General features: G+C 40.6%; 2 protein-coding genes across 2 annotated transcripts; one reads left to right on the top strand and one right to left on the bottom strand.

The window, feature by feature from the left end:
* The first annotated feature begins 6,084 nt into the window (after window positions 1–6,084).
* On the top strand, window positions 6,085–9,433 carry LOC139202455 (angiopoietin-related protein 4-like). Its single transcript, XM_070831944.1, has 7 exons — window positions 6,085–6,623; window positions 6,882–6,992; window positions 7,124–7,211; window positions 7,816–7,929; window positions 8,282–8,377; window positions 8,471–8,755; window positions 8,870–9,433. Exons 1-7 carry the CDS (start codon window positions 6,147–6,149, stop codon window positions 9,049–9,051), a joined length of 1,353 nt encoding a protein of 450 aa, XP_070688045.1. The 5' UTR covers window positions 6,085–6,146; the 3' UTR covers window positions 9,052–9,433.
* Window positions 9,434–10,606: 1,173 nt separating this feature from the next.
* LOC139202693 (dipeptidyl peptidase 9-like) lies at window positions 10,607–25,083 on the bottom strand. The gene is made up of 21 exons (XM_070832245.1): window positions 24,937–25,083; window positions 23,137–23,227; window positions 21,802–22,046; window positions 20,556–20,668; window positions 19,987–20,160; window positions 19,247–19,415; window positions 19,048–19,158; window positions 18,758–18,886; window positions 17,596–17,657; window positions 17,412–17,512; window positions 17,084–17,261; window positions 16,701–16,860; window positions 15,970–16,049; window positions 15,116–15,286; window positions 14,692–14,827; window positions 14,317–14,462; window positions 13,625–13,771; window positions 13,167–13,319; window positions 12,944–13,086; window positions 12,272–12,383; window positions 10,607–11,889 (listed from the first exon to the last, which is right to left on the bottom strand). The coding sequence occupies exons 2-21, from the start codon at window positions 23,190–23,192 to the stop codon at window positions 11,797–11,799; spliced, it is 2,679 nt and encodes an 892-aa protein (XP_070688346.1). The 5' UTR covers window positions 23,193–23,227; window positions 24,937–25,083; the 3' UTR covers window positions 10,607–11,796.
* Window positions 25,084–25,546: the final 463 nt, after the last annotated feature.

The raw sequence follows: 25,546 nt of genomic DNA, 5'->3' as shown, positions 1-25,546 counted from the left end.
CTGAATGTTTCAGCTGAATTGACTGTCGGACAGTCAAACAGCCTCTCAACCACAAAACTGGAGGCGCTTCATCCGACAATAACTGTAACTTTAAGGAAACGTCAAGTTGATATTCACACCCACTTCGTGTTGCTTCTCTCTCTGGCACTTTTTCTCAGTCTAAAAGCAGCCATTTCATGTTCATTACTGGTTGCGACACCATGAACGTCTTCGATGAAAAGTGGTCTGAAAATGTCCACTTTCATCTCCAGCTGAACCACCATTGCATCCTCTCTACGGTGGCCTTCGAGCATCTTATACGAGCTCGTCTGAGTCGAACGTGCCTCCCTCCTTAATAGTCTGTGGCCACTTCAGCAGCAACCAAACATGTTGGTGTTTGACCATAAATGAGTGAGTAAATAAAATAAATGGTTGATAAGCTTTAGTCAAAAACTTAAAGTACTGGATGAAATCCTGTTTTACCTGATGATGGTACTAGATAAGAAGTCAGGGGACCACCAATGTTATTAGAGTTCATCCTGAAGGGATAATGAATATCTGCAGGAAATTTCGTGGCAATCAAGCCGATAGTCGTTGATATATTTCACTATCAGTCAAAAATATTTGACTTCTGGTGGCGCTACATGAAATGTCAGGAACCACCAGAGTCATTGAACTTTATCCTCTGGGGATCAGGAATGTCTGAGCAACATTTTTGTGCCAATTCATCAAACAGACATTGAAATATTTGACAGGGAAAGTGGAAACTCTGACCTCCTGGTGGCGCTAGAGGAAAAAGAGGATGACTTTCAATAGCTGCTGAGATATTTCTGTCTGGATCAAAGTGGTGGGCCGACCTGACATCACCATCACTACAGCTAATAATCATATATAAAGTACAAGAAAAACCTCATTGAATGCAGTAGATAATTTAAGTGACTGAATGAGGATGACAAACCTTCAGGTACTGATTTAATCACCTAAAACTATACATATTTTTTCAGTCATCATAAAACCTGATTAAACCTTGAAAACAGGAAAAGTAAAGTAGTGTACACAGCCCATCTCTGACTGACATGCCTACACTTCAGTCAGACTCTTTGATCAGAGAGTGGCTGCCTCAGAGAAACGACTTTCTGGGTTAAAGTGCAAGCTGGAGAATGGGATTGTAAAAAAAAAAAAAAAAAAAAGGCAACAGGTCTCGAAGCGAGTGGGAACACACGGATACAGATGCTGTGAGAGAGAGGAATCTGGGTAAAAGGTCGGTGTGATGCAAGTGAATGAACTGAGGATCAACCTTTGAATTGTAAATAACAGCTGCTTCTAACAAGTCCCTGGTGACATCAATATATAAGGCTGAACAAGCGCTACCTTTCACATACTTTTCTTTTGTGCCAAATGCCCTGAAGAGCCTCCATTAGCATGAGACGAGCCAGAACTGAAGACTGTCTGTCAGAACTTACGTTTGCTGTTTAAAATAAATTCATGAACAAATAAAAATAAACTTTAAGTACAAAACATTTAAGTTAATTTATGCTACTTTTTATAGGATTCCTGGTGATTTGTATCTTTTGTTTAAAATAAACAGAAAATTTGACTCATGCATGTGATGAAATTCGGGTAAATGAAAATTTAAGATGTTGGCTTGTTGACTTGTTTACTTTCTGCACTGAATTTAAAGTCTGTTTATTCTGTCTGTTTACATTCTGAAAAACAGTGTAAAGCTAAAATTGGTTAAAGGGATGGTTCTACGTTGTAGGAAACGCGCTTGTTCAATTTCTTTTTGAGTGTTAGATGAAAGGATCGACTCCACTAACATGTCTGTACAGTAAATATAAAACTGCAGCCAGCAACAGTTTAGCTTAGCTTAGCATGAGGAGCCAATCAGTACCACTAAAGTTCACTGAGTTACATGTAAATCTAAAAATCCCACACTGTGGCTTCACGAATTTCCCCAAAATTAGGAAAGTATTCCTCGTTAGTAGTCATGCTAATCTCAAATCCAGTTTCTTTACCAGACAGTGAAAGTGGTGGAGACAATGCATCAGCTATAAATAACCTCAGATTGTATGAAAGAAGTGGACTTAATTAATTACTAATTCCTCCTCAAACACTTTGGAGATTTTGACAAAAGCTAAAAATAGTATCTAATGCAGCTGCAGCCCTGCTGGATGTTTTTGTGGCTCTGGGTTTAGTCTCCCCGCTGTGCTTGTCTGATCCTAAACAGAGTCGTTGGAGTATTTTCTGCTGCTGAGAGGCTGATGCAACATACCAGGCACGTGACAACACCCTCACCTTTCACACACTAACCCACTCATGCCTAAAAACACTACCCCCCCTACCCTTAACTCATGTACCGTACATGTGCAGATCTGATGGGACATGTTGTATTGTGCTCTGTACAGTTATCCTGCCCTCGAGACTCACAAACAACTCAGAAATGTCTCTGGATGTGTTAGAAAGTGTCTCGACTTCCTACTTTCTACTGTGACAGTAAGAAGTGTTGAAATTTATAATCGGCAGATAACCAAAGTTAGTCTGGTGTTGTGTGACAATATTATCATTTTAGCAGATATCGGCCAGTCAATGTCTCTCTCAAACCACAGATACATGAATGTATGTTTACATCTTATTTTTACGTTATCACTCATTTAAAAGCCTAAATATGCAAAGATATCACTACAATCAGCATTAACACATTTGAACTTTGCCATACTGAAGCCAGTTTGAATTATTATGTGAAGTATTTAAAGGGAAGTTTCACATTTAATGCACCTTCACCTCAGATGAAGAAAGTATTAGTTGATTTCATGGCCACTTGTGTTGAGCATAATAAGCTATAAACACATCTCACAACTCTCTGTGAGTTCATCACTATGAGTGACCTCTTGGGATCCCATCATCTAACTTTGATGGCATCCTAAGTTACTGTCCGGTGGATATGCCAGTGAAGTTAAAGTTACATTTTTTTGACTTCTTCAGCATTGAGTAAAACATCAGAACGACGACTGATTGTCACAAAAATCAGGAAAATAAGGATGTTGTGGCTTATTTTGAAATGAGCTTCCCAAAAAATCATTTGGGTTTTGCTGGCGATGTCACTAAAAATATGAGAGTAATTCAAGTAACCTTGAACAAATGGTCGAAATGCCCTCAGTTTCCTAACTGGTTTCATAACATCCTGCCTCTGAAGATCTAGTTACAAGAGTTTGTGATGACAACTACCACAAATTTAAATGAGGGTGATTTCAACACACACACTCGTCTTCTGAAGTCTGAACCCCTGAATGTTCAGACCAACTTACAGGAAACAGCTGTTATTGTAACTGGACCAAAGCATGGACATGCAAGCTGGTGCGTCCAAGCACAACCTCATCTACAAGTCGAACATTGTGCTCCAATACAGCTGAGTAAGGACAGAAAACCACCTTGTCCAGCTGATTCTGGACAGAGCTGCAGACATGCTCGGCCTCACGTTAGCACCGAATGACCAGCTGCCAGCAACCGCCCTGAAAATCGTGACGTACAAGAAGGTAAATGTTCTGAGGCTATATTAGGAAATCAAACATGAGTTAAATCAGGGATCTCAGTTTCAGACAGCTGTCAATATTTGCTTTAGTCTCAACTTTCTGCACTTTGAAACTGTACAAAATGTGCAAATACTGTGGCAGCCTGGTTTCATTTTGAGTCCTTTTAAAGATGAATATATCATCACAGCTCTTTCGAAATGCCGCCAAACCACCAGCTGATTGAGAGGTTATGTCTGGGCTACGTGCTGAGTCAGAGGAGAATAATTAATCACTGCACAGAGGGATCAGACTCTAGTTTTAGTTTCACTGTTATTTTCTTTTACATTTTAACAACAGTGTGTTACTATAGTCAGACAGTAACTGATAATGTTTTACTTCAGTGACTGACTAGTTGTGTGACTCAAAGGGTGGCACCATCGGTCTGTCACTCAGTGCACCACTCTGAACCCAGACTGAAATATCACCCACTGGATGGATTTCCATGAAATGTGGTACAGATATCTGTACTTTACTTAGACTTTATTGTCCGCAGGGGGAAATTCTGTAGAGTCAAGATGATGAGTCCTACTGATTTCACTTACTGGTGATTTTTCATTTAGGTCCATTTGTAGTTTTGAGCGAAAAGCACCAACATCTCAATAGTTTATAAAATATAAACTTGTCACATCATCAGGTAAAAATATTAATTTGTCCAATTCTTTGATTTATAACAAGACATACATAAAACTGATTTTCAGCTCCTGTCGTAGATGGCACCTCAGCCAAACATTTTCTAGATTGATTGTTTGGTCTCTAACGTGTGGGAAAATGGTGTAAAAATACCCCTATCTATTTCATAAAGCCTAAAGTGCGTAAACCTATTCAGTTCACTCTCACATGAGACAATAAAAGCTGCATATCCTCACAACCTAGGAGCTGGAAATGGAAAATGTTTGGTATTTCTGAATGAAAAATAACAATTAATTGATTATTTGTATAATTGCAGACTTAAATTAATTGATCGACTAAACCATTCAGTGCAACATCACGTCAAGAGTTAACAGGGAATTTAAAAAGTCCCCTTTTCAATCTCAACAACACAAAGCGTAATTTTCTCCTCTCCAGGTTTAACACTTCTTTAAAAATGTTTTTCTGACATGTCACAAAGCCGTGGTTTTCTATAGTGCACTGCATGTGTGTGTTTCAGAGTTTGACATCTGTACCTCATCAGTACATCACGTGCCTTGTGTCTGGGCGTGTACTTGCGTGTGTGATTGTTGGCTTTTGTTGTCAGGAGTGAGTGTGTTAAACAGCCTGAGGGTTGAACTTTCCCCTACTTCACACACTGACTCCTCCATCTCTGAATGTCCAGCATTCCTGAGTATTCCTGAAGACACACAGCGACTGGCTCGCTTCATTCACTCAGAGAAACATCAATATCCATCCATCAGCTTTGGATTTGTGGAGGAAAATACACAAAATCTGACACCTGAGAGTTTTCCTTATCTCATTGTTTACAATTGTACAAGGTTGTGCTTTTTGTGTTTTAATCACTCTGCATTCCCACACAAAGTTTTAGAAAAATACAAATGGAAATCTTTGTATGTGGGTTAAATCTTTAGGGAAGAACTTCCCAAATAATATGGAAATATGGGAAACACTGACGACAATAAAACGTTATCTATACTTAATACATAATGTTGGAGATGTAAAAGCTGAAACTGCAGTTGGAAGTTTACTTCATTACAGGTTTGGCTGAGAGGACCTTTGAACTTTTGGATTATTCTGTTACGTAGAATTAGCAACAATAAATTGATTAATTTATTAGTTGATCTCAAGAAAATTAATCGGCAACTATTCTATCGGCATGTTTGGTAGTAGTAGTAGTAAGTAGTAATTTTTCAAGCAAAAATCCAAAACATTTTATAGTTCTGGGTTCTCAAATGTGAAAATTGTTTTTATTCATCACATCTCATTTTAAATTAAAATATTTTGGACTGTCGGTCAAACAAAAGAGTTATGTTAGATTGGGCCCTCAGCATTTCTCACTATTGTCACTATTTTCTAATGTTTTATAGAGCAAATCAATGAATCAGTTAATCAAGAAAATAACCAGCAGATGAATCAGTAATTCCAATAATCATTAGTTGTGATCCTACATATTTTAGTGTCTAAATGATAACTACAAGGAGCACTGCTGGAAAAAGACGCATAAGACATTAAAACTAATAATGTATATTTTACTTGTTCTAACTACAAAAAAACTACAAACTGTCTCACTGGACAAAAATCAGAGGCAGAATTCTTTAATTCTTCTAAGTACCTTAAGGGAAAAGCTCAGTTTGAGCTGATAAAACAGAATCCATCTCAGGCCCCTGTATCAGTGAGTGTTTAATCAGTAATTCAAATCTTTTATTGCATCATGGGCCAAGTCCTCACAAGGGTGATCTCCATGAAAGATTTTCCACGCCCCCAACCACCCCCCCATCCCCACCTCCACACTCCAACAGCCAATCAGAGGAGCCCTCTGCTGCAGCACTGAGCTATAAAAAACCTCACAATGCCATTCAGCAGCAGACAACAGAGAGACAGAGAGAGACAGACAACAGAATCAGCTTTCACATTGAAACAGACCACAGACTCTCACTAGACACAAAGATGAAGATGCCACAGCTCCTCGTCCTCCTGTTGACCGCTTTGATGCACACAGCAGACGGTTTCCCCACTGATAGAAGAAGCCGGGACAAACACGCCTCCTGGGACGATGTGAACGTGGTGGCTCATGGCCTCCTGCAGCTCGGCCAGGGCCTGAAGGAGCATGTGGACAAGACCAAGGTCCAGATGAGGGACGTCAACGCCAAACTGAAAACCCTCAACGGCACGGTGGCCGAACTGGAGAGGAGACAGTGGGAGCAAGATGAAGCCCTGAAGGCAAAAAGCAAAGAGGTGGAGGAGAGAGAGAGGCTGGCGGCAGAGCTGGCTGAAGAGGCGAGGGTGAAGGTGGAGGAGGTGAAGAAGCAGAGCCAGGACGTCCACTCCAGGATGGACAGACTGGAGGAGAAGGTGGATGAGGTGCTGAAAGAGCCGACGCTGGACAGCAACAACAGCGATCACACAGGAGTCCCATTTATCCAGGTGAGAGAAAACTACTGCTTTCATGTTGCTGTTTCAGCTTTTTGGAAAAATACCAGCAACATCCACCAGAGAGCATTTCAGCTGGTCTGAAGCCAAATTAGATCTAAAAATCAATCGATACGACATGAAAAATAGAGCTTATAGTATGTTATAATATGTTTAAAACGGTTTCCCATCTAAAGACCTCCATCCTAGAGAGAGATGGGTTAATGTTATATGTGAAACAATGCTGATGTGTTATTTTTCATCTGCTTTCAGAGGCTGATGGCGGCTCAGAACAGACGCATTGACCAGCTGGTGGAGAAAATCAAGCAGCAACAAGACAAACTGGAGAAGCAGAGCCTGCACCTGCAAACGCTGCAGAGCAAGGTGAGCGACACAGCACCCCTCACATGGCTCAGCCGGTGAGAGAGAAGAAACCTTTCATGATCCCTCGAACCACAAGTCTCTGTTTAAAGAAATTTGAATTTTATTCTTGACCATGCTCTGTGATCCACCAGGTTGCACATAAGAGAGTAAAATCACACAGACGGAGAGACGAAGAGACGGCGCTGAGGGGAGAGGGGGAGCAGAGCGAAGACACATCAGGTAAGAAGACAAACTGCTTGGAAAAAAAGGTTTGAAGCTGATGGAGACGAGTCGGTATGCGGGCAAGGACTATATTTTAACGAGTGCTTGAATGTTTAAAGGACTTTGACTGGTAGCTGCAGTGAGAGGTTTGACCTCTTGAGTGTTAAATTAACTGTTGAGTTAAAGCTCACAGCAGATTTCAAACCATCACTCAGCAGCAAATAACCGTTGCCCTCAATTTCTTCTTCCTCCTTAAGTATTGAGGTATACAAACAAAAACACCTTTTCTAGTAATCTGCACAACTTAAACCAACACAAATCACACACATATTCAAGTATTCTGAAATGCCTGAGAGAGGACATGTCTGCAGGTCACATCAAATAAAACTGTTGTGACATCAGAGCAAAAGAAGTTCACCTTTGCACTTAAAATTATAATAGCTGACTTGCTGGCAGAGCAGCTCACACGCAGTCCAAAGATCAGGGGAAACGAGGTCAACAGCTTTTAAAACACACCTTCTGTACTGTACGTCTGTGGGATGTGGGGAGCTTTGCTCTTTGCTCTGATCTCGAGCACGGTTGAATCGTCTGATCAGAGTTTCCTGTGCTCTGGGTCTCTCAGGTTTGGCCAGTGACTGTCACGATCTGTTTGTACGAGGGCAGCGAGCCAGCGGCGTCTACACAATCCGACCAGAGAGCTCACAGCCCCTCAACGTCCTCTGCGAGATGACTTCAGGTGAGTCAGACAGCACCTTCCCCTCAGGTCCTCACACAAAGCTGCAGAAAGCTGAGCAAGGGAACTTTTTATCCAAAACTCCACCCGAATCAACAGCTTGTATCACAGTGCCACAGCCCTCCTGTTGCTATCAACACCAGTGGGCTGGAACAATCAGAACACAGGACCTACATACAAAACTTTATCCTAAACAGCAGTAAAAGAAACACTAGAGAGCATTTTACTAAGACAGAACTATTTTCCAACGCAGCATCAGTACAATAAAACCAGTAAACTAACTAAAAAAGTATTTTTTTGAGAAACTTGCTTTGTGTGAAGCCTCTTTAGCTCAACCTTTCGTCTCTCTCTACAGAAGGTGGATGGACGGTCATCCAGAAACGTCTTGACGGATCCCAGAGCTTCAATCAGCTGTGGGAAAGCTACAAGAGAGGCTTCGGCAGCCTGAACGGTGAGAACAAACTCAAGCTCAAAAAGCTCATCACACACATGCATCTCTAAACCTCAGCAGAGGAAATTAATCTTTACATTTCTCATCCTTCAGGGGACTTCTGGTTGGGCTTGGAGAACATCCACTCTCTCTCCAAACAAGGCCAGTACGTCCTGCAGGTGGAGCTCTCTGATTGGACGGGACAGCAGCTGCCACCGACTCGCTATCGATTCCAACTTGACGGAGAAGAGAAGAAGTTCAGTCTCCACCTGCAGCAGGAGTCTTCATCTGAAGTTCAGCAGACGGTGATGACGACCGGAGCCTCCGGTGTTCCATTCTCCACAGCCGACAGAGACAACGACCTCGCCTCAGACATCAACTGTGCTCAGCTGCTCTCAGGTACGAGACAATCACCGTCTGGATGGCTTCAAACCAGGAAGAATTAGTTAAAGTTGACATAAGAGTAAAAAAAATAGTGGCAGCCTTCAATAAAAAAAACCTCTTTTGTTGCAGGTGGTTGGTGGTTCAGCAGTTGTGGTGAGTCAAACCTCAACGGAAGATTTCCCAGAAGGCCGAGCTTGCTCAGACAACAGCAGTCCAGAAGACAAGGGATGTTTTGGGCGTCCACAAACGGAAAGAAGAACTCTGTGAAGACCAGCCTGCTGAAGATCGCACCCGCCACAGTGAAGCAATAAGCCGATGAGCTCGTCTCACACCGCCGAGGACCAAAGACGACATCATTAATTTAAATGTTAAAGGACTGAAAGCTTCACAGTGTTAATACCAATATAAACATCAGTGCACTGGATCCTCAGATATTTCTATGCTATGCTATATGATGACTCATTGTCTCAGTGGACTTTTTCAGTCATATTGACGTGTAACTGACTAACTTTATTCCCTTTATAAGGGTTTTACTACCTAATCTTATTTTTTTTAATGCTTACTGTATGTGTTTTAAATACTTCTACTTTAATCATGTACAGTGTATTCATTTCAACATTTAGAAACTTTAAACATTTTATATTTCATTTATATGAAGTGGATGAAAAATAAAGTTTTTGAGTCTTTAATAAATCCTGGCTCTTCGTTCATGCTTGAGAGTGTAACGGCGTACAAACACAGAGGCTCCAATCATCAATAAAACACAAATATGAAACAAGATCTAAAATCTGCTGTTCTTTGCAGAGCACTTTACAAAGAGTAAAGCCTGCAGGGGTTCTGTAAAGGGGACTTGAGATGTGCACTGACCTTTCAGACGTGTTTGTTTTAATTCATGAAATGAGTCAAATGAGCTCAAAATAAACCACAGACATAAATTATAGTAAATTAATTAGAAAACTTGATTAAAAAATGACTGAACTGTGGGATGTATCCTATAATCTGATGGTCAGAAGTCATCAGAAATCTGAGCTTTTGTTATTTTACTTAAAATATTTCCATTAATATTATTAATATTATCTATTTACAAATGAACTAATATCTCACATCCTACATTGCTGCTACTGAGTAAATTAACATGAATCCAATTTTGGTGTTTGTGGGACTTGAGCTGAAGTGCTGCATGTTAATGTGGGTACGTGGTTGCAAAGGGAAATCAGTCAATTAAACTGATTTTAAATCAGAGGCTCTCTTGACTTCCAGCACGTTCTTTCCTTTCAGTAATTTTGTTTCAACATCACTTCAGTGTCAAATGGTGAGACCAGAATTGGTTTGGCTCTGCTGCTCCCTGCTGGGGAAAATGTTTTTATTACTTTTATATTTATTCAGTTATTGTGCAGGAGATGAAAAACAATTGAATCTCTCCATTTTTGTTTTACATGTGAAGTGCTTCTGATGTGTCTGTTTTAACTCTTAAACTCACATCTCTAACTTATAAATTCTTTCTTGTTCTTATTGCTGCTTTCACCAATAACTTCTGGCCACAGACGCTCTGAGGGAAATGTATGATTTTGGGTTTGTAAAATTGACTTTTTCATGTCTGTGTTGAGGAGTTGTCCTCGCTCACTCCTGAAAAAAACATTTTAATTTTGTTTCTTAATCAGACTCGTTCATTGATTAAATTGGTTTATGCTTTAATTCTATCACTTAAGTTCTCTTTCATCTCTTATCTTAAATATACACCAAAAGGCCCAAAACTGTTTATCTACCAGTTGTCTCAACTCTTCTGTTATTTTACAAAAAACATTTCACATCTGAAATGCTTTTAAAAAAATAACCCGATTAATTTGGTGACAAGACTTTGAGAAAGATTGTTCACTTCTATTTATTTCTTCAGTATCTGAGAGTACATTTAACCAAGTTCAGGTCGTGACAGCTCATCTTACAGATGGTCATCAGACACACATGTAACAAGGCATTATATTGTCGTAGGTCCTCAGACAGATTCCCTGATATAAACTTTACACGGAGGTGCTCTTAAACTCTTGCAAGGCACCTCAAACTGTCAACATACATCATCATCTTATAGGTCAGTTTGTTGGCACCAAGGCAAATTTGTAATATGTGCAAAAGTCCTCAGCAGCAGAAGAAAAAGAAGTTCCCAACACAATTAAAGCAAGTGAGTGAAACAGCAACTGGTCGCTACATATTTCCACCATTTATGAATGCATAAGAATCCATAAAAATATTCTTTTTTTTAACAATAGACGATAAAAATGTGGCATTTAACTTTTTTTCTTGTAGTATCTATCAAAGTGTGGCACATCACATAAAAAAGTCAATGAAAGCACGAGAGCACACAAAACACTACAGAGTATACGGGAAAGGGATTTAAGAGCAGCTTGTGTGCTCTCACAGAGATTTACTAACTTCACTCCAGTGTTTATTCACAGACGCACGAAAATTATAACTTTCTCTGTTGGGTCCCAGAAAACAAAGTGAGACTGCAATAAAAAAGGAATAGCACGTAAAAAACAAAACAAAAAAAAAGAGGGAAATCTCCTGGGCGCGGCAGGTCCATTTCTGTCCTTTCTGCATTGCCGACATGTTATACTGGTGCAACGAGCAGCATTTTAAACATCAATGTCGCCATTGTCACATTGTGATTTTTTTCTGCCATCACCACAACCTCAGAAAGCTTCGGCCAGACATGTTTGTTCTGGTCGAAGAACTGCTTGTTTGGGGGCTTAAAGCGATCAAAGCATGTTTCCCTCCACTGTAACAGCGTAAAGACAACAAGACTTCAGGCCAGTGGAGGCTTCGTTTATGGTAATAATACTGAAATCTGATTATTAATCTTGTAATGACTTGTTGATGCTAAAATGCTTCTGCACTTTTAAGAGTGACAAACGACTCTTGAGGTGTGATGATGTTTGGCATAGCTTGAATTTAACATATTAAATAGAGTGAGAGAAAAGGCAATGCAAGTTTAAATAAGTGGAGACAAGGAGAGAAAGGAAGGAAACAAGGAAGGGAAGGTCAGTGTGTAGAAAAGCTCATCAGAGATTCTGCTGGAGGAAGTGCAGCAGTGTGATCTCGTAATGTTCTCCGGACTCTGGACATCGGATGCTGTGTCGCTCATTGGGATAAACCTGGAAAAACAGACAAATCAGAAAACATTTTTAATCATCATGAGATTTTGCGATCAGGTTTCACATTTTACTTTTAATTTCATCTGTAAAATGTTCTATTTGATTAAATAATATGCATGACATTGACAGTTCTTCTTAACTTTGAACTCTGTCTTTGAAATACTGGAAAACAAAAACAAAATCCTTCATAACAGGTCGTCTTTTGTTTTATACTCATCTAATTGAAATCTGTTTTGTAATGTGCTACATGACAACACCGATGGAGGCCTTGCATTCACGATAAAGCTGTTCTTTATACTGCATGTGTTGCTGGAGTGTTGACCTCTTCAGACTTGCTTTGGCTCAGACTCTAAAGTCAGTAAACAGGAGTGAGTCCCCCTACCTGCAAGCTGTACGGCTTCCCAGCTCGGATGAGTTGAGACACCAGGAAGTTCGTGTGAAAAAAATGGACATTCTCATCTAAAAACCCGTGCAGGATCAGCAGTCTGTTGGGCCTGAACACAAAAATCAAGTTTAGTTTCTCTGCCCATGTTCACACATAAACATCCAGGAAGAAATGCAGTTGTCGCTACAGCTAACCGGGAAGCTGAATCAGAGTGTATACCTCTTATTCAGACCTGTTATTCTCTAATATTAAGCACAGAAACCGGTAGGCAAACCACATGGTGAGCATCTATCACATGCAGTTTTCTCATATGACCTCCGGACAATGTCCCCAGAATGAGGTCGGGATGTTGTCCTGAGATGCCCTTTCACACACGACCCGAGACTGACTGTCAGACGTGTTATCTACTGGAAATGCTTCATTGGGTTTAGGTGAAGGGTGGCGCCTGATGCAAAAAGTGAAGCAAAGTACCAAAGTTTTGTTTACTACACATCAAAGATGGAGGATGAAGCCATTTGGCATTAATGTCAGTACTGGAGGTATTTGGAGGTATCTGCGATATCGCCAAAAACTGTGGACAGTGCATGTGTGAAAGGAACTACAGTTGACGGGTCGCCAAAACATCTAAAAGCATTAATAGAGTCTGAGTTTTAAAATGACAGCTCTTACTCATTGGGGAGTTTGTCGACATGCAGGGCGACAGAACAGGCCTCGTATCCCTTCTGGTTTTTGTCAGGTGTGTCCAAATATCGCTCTGTGTAGCCGGTGTCGTAGGCCATCCACAGCGTCACTGGAGCTCCAGCGATGGCAACCTGAAGGAACAAAGAGGAAGTCATTTCTCCTGCTCCAGTGACCGTGAATCGGTAACAGAGGAAACGTTAGTGGAGCCGACCTTGAAGATGTCAGGTTTGTGGATGAGGCCCATGAGGGAGAGGAAGCCTCCGTATGACCAGCCATGGATGGCAACACGACTCAGGTCTACAAACTTGTATTTGTCAGCTACGTAATGTAAACCCTCCACCTGGTCTTCAATCTCCACCTGACCCTGATTGGAAGAGAACAGAGACGTAACTCAGCAGGCGTTAATGCCCTTTCACAACCAGTCGACATACAAAGTACATGTGTGGGAACAAAAAGTGCTACAACACAATAAAATCTTCTTGTTACATCTAAATGCCAACTCTAATCCCAGTATGACAAGTGAATGAAGTGGCGGCTTCATAGATCTTTTAATCTATTAGTAATGTGGCCATAAAACACAATTTTCATTATCAGCACATTAATTAATTTCTTCTGCCAAGACATATAAGAGTAAAATGTGTTAATAAAACATATTTATGTGATAACTACCATTCTGTCCTTCACAGCTCCTTCAAACTTGAGTCCCCGCTGGCAGGAGCCCCGCCCATCGATGACCAGCACGGCGTAGCCCAGAGACGCCAGCGTGCTCAGCCGCAAGTACTTCACTCCTTTATAAGAGTTATTCACTAACTGGACCTAGAAGACAAAAAAAAAAAAAAAAGAATGTCATTTGGTCAAAAAACATAGGGATGATGATGAACAATTTAAGCCTAAATGAAGACTAATAAGTAATTAAGAAAAAAAAAGTTATTTGTATGCCTCCATTAAGCAAGAGAGTTCAGCAGACAGACTGAGGGGTGGTTCATAGATTAAATGTTCTGCATCCATAGCTGTGTGCACATATGATAAACACAGATCAAACACCATCTTAATATTAAAATACATGTTTTCTACTCATCACATTCTGCTGTCATACATTCAGTTCACTAGCCAACAAAATAACTAACTAAATATCACAAAAAGCCAAATCGGTTGTCGTTTTTTAGCCTCGGTCTACCTGACATGAGCATAATGGGACAGCATAGGAGATCAAACAACAAATACAGTTTAGTTTACAAGAGCTTGCAAACCTATTTAACAGTTACCCTATTTATTTTATTCATGTTGTTGTATGTGAAAATGCAATGACAATAAAGTTATTGATTGATTGATTGATTGATTCATTCATTCATTCATCAAACCTGCGGGCCGCCGTAGACAAAGACGACGGTGGGATGTTTCCTGCCGGGGACCAGGTTGTGTGGTTTGTACAACATGCCGTACAACTCGAAGCCCCACTTTCCCGTGAAGCTAAAGATCTCTGGAGGACTATAGTCGAATGGATAACCTGAAAAAAACAAAACAAAACAATAAAAATATGCTTTTAAAAACAAAAATTTGATTTGTACTGAACTTGCCTCAAAAACTGAAAACCAATGAATAGAATTGTAATAAAACAGAATACACTGTTAAACAGTAATTTAAGTAATTTCAAGTAATTTAACTCTGGATATGAGTCTCATCTGAAACATTTCATCGGTTATAAACAAGCTGTTGAGCCGTTTGTTTGCAGGTACCAGAGGACTCCATCATGCTCGCCCAGAACTGAGGCTCTTTGTGCAGCGGGTCGTCGTCTGAGCCGATCAGCTTGTAGATATGAACACAGGGGGCTGATGTCAAGCTGCTGTAGTGGCTGACGAACATGTCAAAGGTCTGTATGGAAGAAAGAAAAACAAGGCAGGTTTAAAGCATCACCAACAAATTCATAATACTTCTGAAATCTGTAGATGAAAACAAACAGCAGCACAATGAACACCTTAATGCAGGGACACAAACTGTCTCTTTAAATGGAGGTTAAACTTAAAGGGTTTGAGAGCTTATAAAAGAGTCAATATATATTTTTTGTTTTAAAGCTTCAAGAAAAAGAGCAGAACTACACTGAAACTGAGTTATCACTGAACACAAGGTTGTGCGTGTGTATGTGTGTGTGTGTTGGGTTACCTGGCTCACAGAGCAGCTGTGGGAGAAGCCGGGTTTGGTAAGACGGACGATTTCCCCCGGCGAGTCGTAGCTCACCACATAAAGGTGATGCTCCAGAGGAGAGTCTTTGGTTCCCTGGAAGTAAACCAACTTTGACGCCTCGTCCACCCAAATCTGAGGACTGGACGAACGCTGCACAAACACCACAGAGCAAGAAAAACTGTTAGCACTTTTGGTAAAGAGACAAAAAAACATCTTGAGTGGAAATTGGTTTTCAAAATAATTTACTACCCCAGAAACCAGTCTTATTCCTGCATTTATTTGCTCTTAACAATATGTTTGTTTGTTATATTTAAACATTTCTACATTATTATTACAAAGCCTGGATTTTATGTATAAGGAACCTAAAAACAAGGTTCAGAGCAGCTTGTGATTCAATACTAGCATGTTGTGGTTTAATCTAAAATGTTCACTATTGAATATATATTGCACTTTTGTTATATTTTTCACACCAACATTTATGAATAGGTGATATAACAGGAGCTTAAGTCTACAGAAAATATTTAGTTCCATATTCATCGGCACAGTTAAATTCTCACACTTTCGTTTTTTGTGCATTTTTCCAGATTATTAAAAATCCTCATAACTACCTCATTTGTTTTACATCTTATTGCAGGAGGCCTTATAACAAATCGTTGAACCACTAACTCTGCTCATGTTAGCGCCCCGCCCACGGAGGTGGAGAGCCTGTGGCCAACATGTGTCTCAGATTAACACGTTAATTTACAAATCAGTGTGCTGATGAGTGGCTGTGGTGGTTTATTATTGCTGCTCTGGACACAGAAGCTCGAACAGACACGTGTGCTGGGCCTTACCTTTGCTCCATGATTGGCCAGCACCTCCCACTCCCCGCTGGTTACTGTCACCTCCTCTTTGACTGGACACTTGAAATCATCTGGTGAGAGAAGAGGAGATGCAATAAGTGAATAAAGTGATAGATTAACTAACTTGTTTGACAACACTGGGGAAATGAAACGATTAATAAAAATTATACAACCAGTAAAACTAATTCTTTGGTCCCTCATGGACATGAAGTAATATTAAATGGGTCTTAAGGGTTTGTTGACAGAAATAAAAATGAGACAGAAATAAAGTCTGAAAAATGATAACCAGAGCCATTCGCTAAACAATAAACTGTGGGTTTGTACAGCTTTTTAAGAGTAAAATTCAAGCACTTTCAAGGTTCCAAAACCAAACATTTCTGGACTCTTGAAACTTTGATCATCACACCTGAATTATTGCTATAAATCCACTTGTGAAAAATACAGTTTTCCTTTACACACAAAACAATCTATGTATATGGTCACACAACAAACAAATATGACGACCGGATTGTTTCATTTCAAATACTAAAAGATTTTTGAGTGAATTTTGTGCATGAAACTTTGAAATGTTTCAAGGAGTATGTTTCAAATTCAAACATATTTTTAACCTTGAAAACTTAACTGTTAAAATTAACCACTTTCCAAACTTTGTATGAACCCTGTAAACTGGCAAAACTGAGACCCTTCACACGGAAAAGAAAGTCAAATTATTTGTGTGTTACCTTCAGAGTGTGTGTAGCCTTTGGCCCAGTTGTGGCTGCCTGTCTGTAACTGAGAGGTGATCTTATACAGGTGGCAGAAACCTGTTTTTGATTCGTTTACTGCTATAAAAGAGATCTCATCGTCCCTGGTTTGAATGAATGGATGGAAAATGTCATGGACCTGAAAGACAAAGAGCAGGTTGTGATGTTTTTTTTCCACTGAAATTAAGATTTTAAACATCAGCAGAAATCACAAAGTGGGGCTGCAGCGGAGGAAACAAATCCACGACAAACACCGGACTAAATGCTGCTCACAGTGATAGAAAGCATCACGACAGAGAACATGAAACTGAATTGGAACTGAATTGAACAGAGCCGGAGGAAGATGAGGTGTCAGGCCTCACATTGATCCAGATGTCGCTGGTCTCTTGGTAGATGATGAAGGGCTGGACAGTGTCTCCGAGGGCCTCCAGGCTCTCCTGCCTGCTGGCCTCGTCCTGATGTGCAGGGATGAAGAGCGCCGGAGGCAGCAGGACCAACTGGAGATGCTGCTGCCGTCGGTCCATCATGACGGCCCATGCACTATCACACAGAGAGAGAGAGAGAGAGAGAGAGAAGAGCTGTGACGGGTGTGAGCTTGTGGCTCCATCTTACTCTGTCCGGGAGCTTCTGGGTGGTGCTTTTAAAAACCCAGGATGTTGTGTTTTTTTACCTTTAAGAGAAGAAACTTACTATCGGCCGTCTTTTGTCCACCCAGCTCTGGTGATGTATTCGGCACCAGGGAACAGGCTGGTGAAGGGAACAGGCAACTCCTTTTCCTGCGTACTGACAATCTGAGGGAGAAACAACAAGCTGACATCTGAACATCTCTCTAAAGAACATTTCGGTAAACTGTGAAGTTTTGTGAAGCACTCACGTTGCCAAGACTGTCTGTCCTGATTTCTGCTATTTTGAGGGTAATATCTGGATTCTTGCTGCCTGGATACAAACAAAACTGAGTTACACACCAAAGTATGAACACACATGAAACATTACTGATGTTAACATACGTCCCTATGCTGTTATAAGAGTCATGCTGTACTGACTGAGAGATTTAAAGGCAGGGTCTACCTTTATACCTACATAGCTGCCTACGTGCGTGTCTTCCACAAGGCTAAAGCTAGTGAGCTAGTCATACTAAAATGGCAGAGAAAGTGTGGGCAAAATTTAAATTAAAGCTGCGAGTTACCGGCAAGAAACACACACCCACCGCGGCGAAGAATGAGAGAGAGAGAGATGCGATTCTCAAATTTGTGTACCGCAACAGGCTCTCGTTTAGTGGGCTAACCTGTTAGCATAAAGCACAGACTCCAAGTTGAGTGAGCAGTAACTCTGAGCTAAAGGTAACATTATGTTTGTGGTGGCTGTTTTAATGTTTATATGATTGCAGCATTTAACAGAGATGTTTATTTATTAGACTGAAAAGCTAAAGGAAACTCAGTCAGTCAGTCGGTTGTGTACAGAATGAACAATAGACCCCGAGGCGGCTGGTCTTCTCACTGGACGAGGCCTCCAGCAGTGACATTAGCCAGGCACTGTGTTCATGTGTTGTGGGGGAGTGACTTGCGGAGGGTGAGGACATTTTTATTTGGATTCTTACAAAATGTAGCTACTCTTGCTTGTTTCTCTAAATGTTGCAGACTCTGCCTTTACAAGCTACCCTGAGGAGTTTTTGACCTTTTGCAGCCCTCCATCTGCACCCAAGTGACACACTGGGGCTCACGAGCCAAGAAAGACAAGAAGTCTGCAAACTAGTAAACACAACTGCAAACAATGCAGGTTTCACAATGTTAAAATAATGGGCATTGTTTTCAGAGGAAGGAAATACATTCAACACCTGTTGAAGGATACACACAATGTGTTCTGGTGACTAACACTCAATGTAAACATAACTTCTGTTTGATTACAATAAAACTCCAAGAGGCACCTTTAAATAAACTGCTTCAAAGTGCTTTTTTATCATAAGAAACCAGGAAACAACAAATACATCACGTTTTACAATGAAAATCAAAAGATTTTCAGTGTTTGTGTCTGCGTACCTGCACGTGGATATCTGTAGACGTCCGTCTTACGCTCCTCCAAAGCCGGAGATGGAACATGAATGATCTCAACCTCCGACTCGTCCACCTCCTCGTACAGAACCTGCAGAGTCTTACCACCATCTGACTCTAAACCAGAGAGAGACCAGTGAAACCAGTCAATGACGGTTTTGCTTACAGGAAAACAAACAGGTATCAGGAATATTAACTACTGATAATATGATTATAATAAACCTCTTTGCAAAAAAAACAAACTCTAATAACTATTTATGTCTCCATGACTCACTCACCTTCGCGAGCAGCTGGTGACCACCAGTATCCGGTGAAGCGGTCGAACTCTTCCTGTGTGACAAAAGTGGCTACACCAGCAGATTTGGTGTCCTCTTTTGGGTTATCAATACCTACAATGAATACAGAGAAAAATGAAAACTCTGTGGAAAAAGATGACCTGGTAAGACTCTCTCTCTCCCTCTCCGGCTCAGTCCTGACCTTTATGGCAGAAGGTGAGCCTCCTCTCTTCACTCGTCTTAATGCTGGTCACCCAAATGTCGTTGTTGCTGATGAAGCCGATAAAGTTGGGGTCCCCGGGGCAGAGCTTGGGGTCCATGCGTGTGCCTGAACTCTGGCTTTTAATCTCAACGGCCTCCATGGGAGACGTCTGCACAAACACAGAGAGAGGACGCAGAACATCAGAGGTGACAGCTGCTGCTTGTTCCACACTTTGTCCTTTACAACAAGTAAAGACATGAGTCGGATAAAGAGGGGAATAGTAATATTTCAGGATTTTTCAGTTTTTAAGATAAATACAGCTGTCCAGTAAAACCATGCATCTCTGAATTTGATGAGATTGAATTTTTATTAATTAAAAGTATTCCCGTACAGGTTGAAAAATTCTTCCACTTCTTAATATAAATAAACAATTTAAAATATTTCAAATTCAGTGACACAAGGCTGAAAACAGGACTGTTTTTCTTAGCTCATAAAAACAGCACATTTCAGGTATACGTGGGGTTCTCAGGATAGCAACAAAAAAAACACCCGTTTTGATAAAAACCTCTTACTTTTTTTTTATTCAATACTCATACTCTTTTCACTCATAGCCAAAAATGACTTAAAAATCCAGAAATCTCCTCCTCTGCCCAAGGAGCTGAGGAGAATTTGGCCTATGCAGCAAAATTGTGAACCCCTGCAGGTGTGTAACAGTCTTACTTAACCGTCCTTTAACTCACGGTGAAGGTGTTGTTTCCACCATCACGGCAGTAGTACAGACTGCTGTTGGCCTGGAACAGGAAGAGGCCGCTGGGTCGGTGGTAATCATAGGAAGTGATGCCAGACACCCCCAAACGTTTCCTCTCTCGCAGCAGCTCCTCCTCCCTGGAGAAGCCACCATGGCGAGGGCTAGCCTGAGGTCAGAGGTGAGATGAGGACACACAACGTGACAATGCTGGCAGAGCGAGGCCAATGTCAAAGAATTTGTTCAGGGCATGAAAAGCAAGCGAACGGTGAGAAAAAAATTACCACACTAAAGAGAGCCATGAACCAATAAACCCTCCTCTCTTCTCTCTCTCTAAGGCAGGAACAAATTCTGTGTATGAAATCAATACAGCCCAGAGTAACGGCAATGACCAACAATCCCATGGGCTGCTGTTATATTTCCTAGTGGCCTTAATGGTCTCAGTTATACTGTCTTTAGGGGGAGATTTACAACAGAAGTCTCCATGAGGAAAGAGTACTGGTTGATAATGAAAGGAGCGGTTCACATTAACGATTAACGACGAGGACTAAATATCCTCCTCACCCGAAAGTGATCCAGCAGCTGTTTCCAAGACAAAACCAACAGAGCATCTTTGCGGACCTTCTTGGGAATGTCTGAGTAGAGTAATGCATTGTCCCTGCTGGCGTAAGGCATCCCTGTACGAACAGAAAGCAAAGACCAAGTTACCCATCATGTCTGTCGTCTGCCACAGTGCTTATAAAAACAGTTTTTTCTTCCTCCTCTACCTGTATGATGGTTGAACACTGACGCAAAATGGCAGCTTTAGAAAAAAGCCAAGAGCTTTTTTATTTTGACACCAAAATCACTTACCAATGAGTTTCTAGAAAATAGCCATTTTAAAAGTAGTTTACGCTGTATGGCTCAAGCTGGGGTAGTTATACATGTGAATCAGCAAATGCAACAAATCAAAAACAAAAAAATTTAAGCGAGACTGATATGTAACTTTTGCTGAACAGCAGCTAATGTGGCCCCAAGTAGCAATTATGGGATGATAGTAAATGCTCAAAACTTAGCATAAAAACAGCAAAAAAATACGAGTTATAAAGTTGGTGAACTGATTTAGTAATGTTAGATTTATACTTTTCTAAATGTTAAATGGCATCACTTTAAAGATTTTAAAAAGCAACCAGTTTCCATGGTGCGCAACAATTTCAAAGTCTAAATGTAAAAGGAACATTTACAGCACTACAGCGCTGCCATCCTGCATAGTCAACAACAGAGGCACCATGAGTGCAGGTCTTACAGACTCACTGCAGTGCACATTAAACCACTTGACACAGCTCTGGAAATTATATCACACACTGGAACAAACTGCTTGAGACACGACAGGAGAGAGCAGGCACCATTTTGTAGTAATCCTCTGCTCTACAGCTGCAACAGGAGAAAGCAGAAAGGTGGCCACAAAACAAAATGGTGTTCCTGGTTAGGTTTCATGTTTTCTCCTGCACACACTGACTAAATCCACTGCAGCTCTTTGGATATCAAATGAGTCTGAAAACAGTTGCAGGCTGGCAACGCTGACTCACCAGCTGTATCCACAGATTATTCACAGAGGCATGCTACCTTTCAAAGAGACTGAAAGGAGGCAACTGAATCTGCAGGCCCCAGCACACAGCACCTTATCTTAGCTGGGTTTTATTTATCACTTGACATTTATTGTAGGAAATTACATTATTTGGCACTGACAATGGTCATTGAAAAATGTGTTTAATTTCAGGCAGGAAATTAAACACATTTTTCAATGACCATGACACGTCCCAGCGCTCACCAAGGTAGTAGATGCGGTGGGACTGTGGATTGGCCTCGTCCTTCTGGACAAACTGGAAGTCATGTGGTGCTTTGCTGATAACCACGCCTGTGTTCTTGCGGCTGTTGTGGATGATCTTCCGCAGGCCATCCCATGTTTGTTTCTCCACCTGGAACTGGGTGGGATTCACATCCTCCATCTCCACCACCTCTGTGCTGTCCGAGAGCTCATCCACCCCCATCATGCCTGCCAGTGCTTCTTTGACGCTGCGGACAGACACTCAGACTGATCAGCTCAGACACGTCTCCAGTAAACCACAACAGGAAAGCACTAGCAAACTGCCAAATATGTGTAGGTTATATCTTAGATTGAGGACACCTCTTTTAAGGTTGGTAGCCTTGCTAGTGGTAACGTCGGTTGATCGGTTCACCACTTTGGTCCAGACAGATATATCTCAGCAACTATTACATTAACTGCCATGAACTTTGGTGCATACATTCACATCCCCCTCAGGGTGAATTCTAATGACTTCAGTTATCCCCCTTTATAGCAGGCAAAATGTGAACAACTAATACTGATCCCATCAACATCAGCAGTACTTTGTGCTAATTAGTAAATGTTAGCATGCAAACATGGTAAACTATCCATCCATTGTCTATACCACTTATCCTTAAGGGTCGCAGGGGAGCCAATCCCACCTGACTTTGAGCGAGAGGCGGGGTTCAGCCTGAACTGGTCGCCAATCAATCGCAGGGCATGGTAAGCTAGGATGGTAATCATTTTCTGCTTCGCATCAGCAAGTTACTAACTAGCATTTAGTTCAAAGCAATACTGTGCAAAAGTACAGCCTTATAACATGGCTATATACACACTAATAATAATAATAATACTAACAGCAACAATTGTTATTTATGAAACACTTCTTAAAAGACTTACTGCACTGTAAGTACTTTACATGACAAAAATCGAGATAAAACAGTTCAGAACAATAACCATTAAATACCATAAAACAAGATAGAAGAACAGAGCAGATAAAACATATTAGAACCACAGTGAAACAAATGCACAACATTAATTAACATTTTTAAAGAGGTAAAAGTGACACTGATTCTACAAGCCTCAGATCTTTGTCAGTATACAAACTGCCTCATTTCATGAAGACATTCTCAATTTTTTTTTTTTTTTGTCACTTGATAGATTTTACCCTTCAGGTCATTTTCTAACAAATAAAGAATCTTTTTTTTGGCAGCAAACGCAATGGGAAAACCCTTTCTTTGACGAAAACTCTTCATTCAATCAAAATGAACAGAAGTGAAAACCAAATAAATATGGCTGTGAGGGGATAATGTCTCCTACCTTTCCTGGCCGTCTTCTGATTTGTCTTCAATTTTCAGCCTCTTTACTCTGTGCATTAACTGTTCAACAACCCTGGACCAGACCTGACACCCTGTGGGACACCAGGTAAACACGTGAGGGCTGCACATGTCAAACTGAGATGTTTGTCTCAGTTATAACTACTTCCAGACAGTTTACACGACAGCACCATCATTTAAACAGAGCCCTGCCATCGAGCCCTAAGCTAAGCTGACATGCTATGAACAGTGAAACTGTTACGGAGGTGATGGCCCCGCTCAGGGTAGACTTTTTTGTGCTGCTTCATCGAGGAGCTGCTGCTGTTTGTCAGCCGACCACCGGCACGCTTCCAGCTGTGCGTTTCTGATCTGAAGACTCACTGAATGTGACTCAGCCGCATGACGCTCACACTTTAACGTCTGTGTCATATCTGTGGCAAATGTTACACGGTTACTCCACATTTTTACTGAAGGCTGTAGAGGAGGCTGCTCTGCTGACTAAATGAAGTGCAAATTCTACAGAAGTTAATTCCCAGAAAACACAACAGCAGCTCCCCTCACCAGTCCATCTGTTATCAGAGCCGTCGGAAGAGCAAATCTCATACTAGCAAATTTGAGATGATCGGAGTGACTTTTGATGCAGGGAAACATGACTCAAACCAAGACTAGATTTTGAGATGGGGAAGAAAGCTCCCGAAAAATCCAAGAAATGGACCTTGGGTCTAGATTTTTTTTTTGCCAAATTACTAAAACATTTGTTTGCCAGATTAACACTGAACAGAAATCTATATATTTCTTCAGTGTAACAACATTATTCCTTAGTCTGTCTATTCTGATGTCCTTCATATTAGTCTATGTCACTCTAGTCTGGTTTACATTCTCCAAGATGCATTGAATCTTAGAAATAAAAAGCACTTTGGACTGCCATTGGGTTCACAAGTGCTATGCATGTATACACACATCGCACCTCAAAATTAATATTGCCTTTTAGAAGTTCTTACTTTGCGTTTGGTTTTACTTTTGCATCTGGAAAAAAAATCACCAATTATTTATGACATGCAGCACTGTTTTTACTTATGAGAAAATAACAATTTTGTAGGTTTTTTCTTACACTGTTGTGAAGACTTTTTCTTAGTAAAATGGCAACAAAAAAAAAAAGAGCAAAAATAAGCGTCATTGTTTCCCTCCTACCCAACAACTGTGGTGATGTGTGTGTCTGCTTTCTGTCTTCATCTGCATTACATAATTTACAGACTCATTGTGTACAGTTGGACAAAGGTCGTGGTTTCGGTTAAACTGTTGTAATCGGTTATTGTCGATATGTGACTTCAATTACTTATGTTGACAAGCCTCACTGTCAGATATCTAATCATGTAGTCATCATATGTGACACTTCAACTAAAATACCCAGGAATACCTCACTGAGGTATTCAGTTCGACACTATTTTTAACACACAAATCTGTGGCATCATCCTCTTCTCATCCTACATGTGTGTTTTCTGGCATTCAGGTAGCATAAATCTATCTTATATTACAGACAAGTAGTTTCATTATGACACATCAGCTGATGAAGCTAAAAGGGTACACACACTGAAGGACAGCTTTTCTCCTCACAGACAGCATCTGGCTGACAAACATGAAACCTACCAAACTCTAATTAAACACTAATTAAAACCCTCTGTGTAAACTATGCGTTGCTTGGCGTTAGCTAGCTTCGTTAGCCGCCCATTTAACAGGGACGCGTTAGCTAACGTAATAACAGAAACACATCAAAACAATAAACACTCATTCACTTTTAGCTTACACTTTCTGCCCAGAAATACTCCGAAAGCTTTTCTCCTTTTGTCGAAGTGACGCCGGTGTTGGAAACAGCTTTCAGGGTCTGAACAAATTACAGAAGTCAACTAGTTTCCACAGAGCAGGTAGCTTAATGCTAATATGCTAACAACGCGGAAATAGAAAGCGGAATCAAACGTTACAAGACTACGACCTTTTACCCGGAAGTGATCTGTCACCGTTGAATCTGTCTATTCGGCGAACTAATAACAGGTTTTAGTTTTTGTCACCCTTATAGTTTGCAGCAGAAATAGCCTTCATATGGAAATATCAAACCATATTTATAGAAAAAATTCTTTAAAGGCCTTAAGTCTAAATATTAGTAGGATTTCAGTTTCAGAAAATGTACCATGGACTCCCTCTTTGTTTTTAGGATGCAACTAATGATAAAAAAACAACCATAATAGTGGCATTATTGATTAATCTGACAATTTTTGATGATAGATAATCCATCAATTAGTCCATGATATGTTAAAAAATGTCCCTAACAGTTCGAGAGCCCAATATGACACCTACAAACATCTTTTGTCTGTTAGACAACAGTCCAAAACTCAAAGATATTTAAATTACATTGATAT

This window comes from Pempheris klunzingeri, chromosome 6 (assembly GCF_042242105.1).
Source record: "Pempheris klunzingeri isolate RE-2024b chromosome 6, fPemKlu1.hap1, whole genome shotgun sequence".
NCBI lineage: Eukaryota > Metazoa > Chordata > Actinopteri > Acropomatiformes > Pempheridae > Pempheris > Pempheris klunzingeri.
The sequence above is the reverse complement of the archived record's forward strand: the minus strand, read 5'-3'. Positions and strand labels throughout refer to the sequence as shown.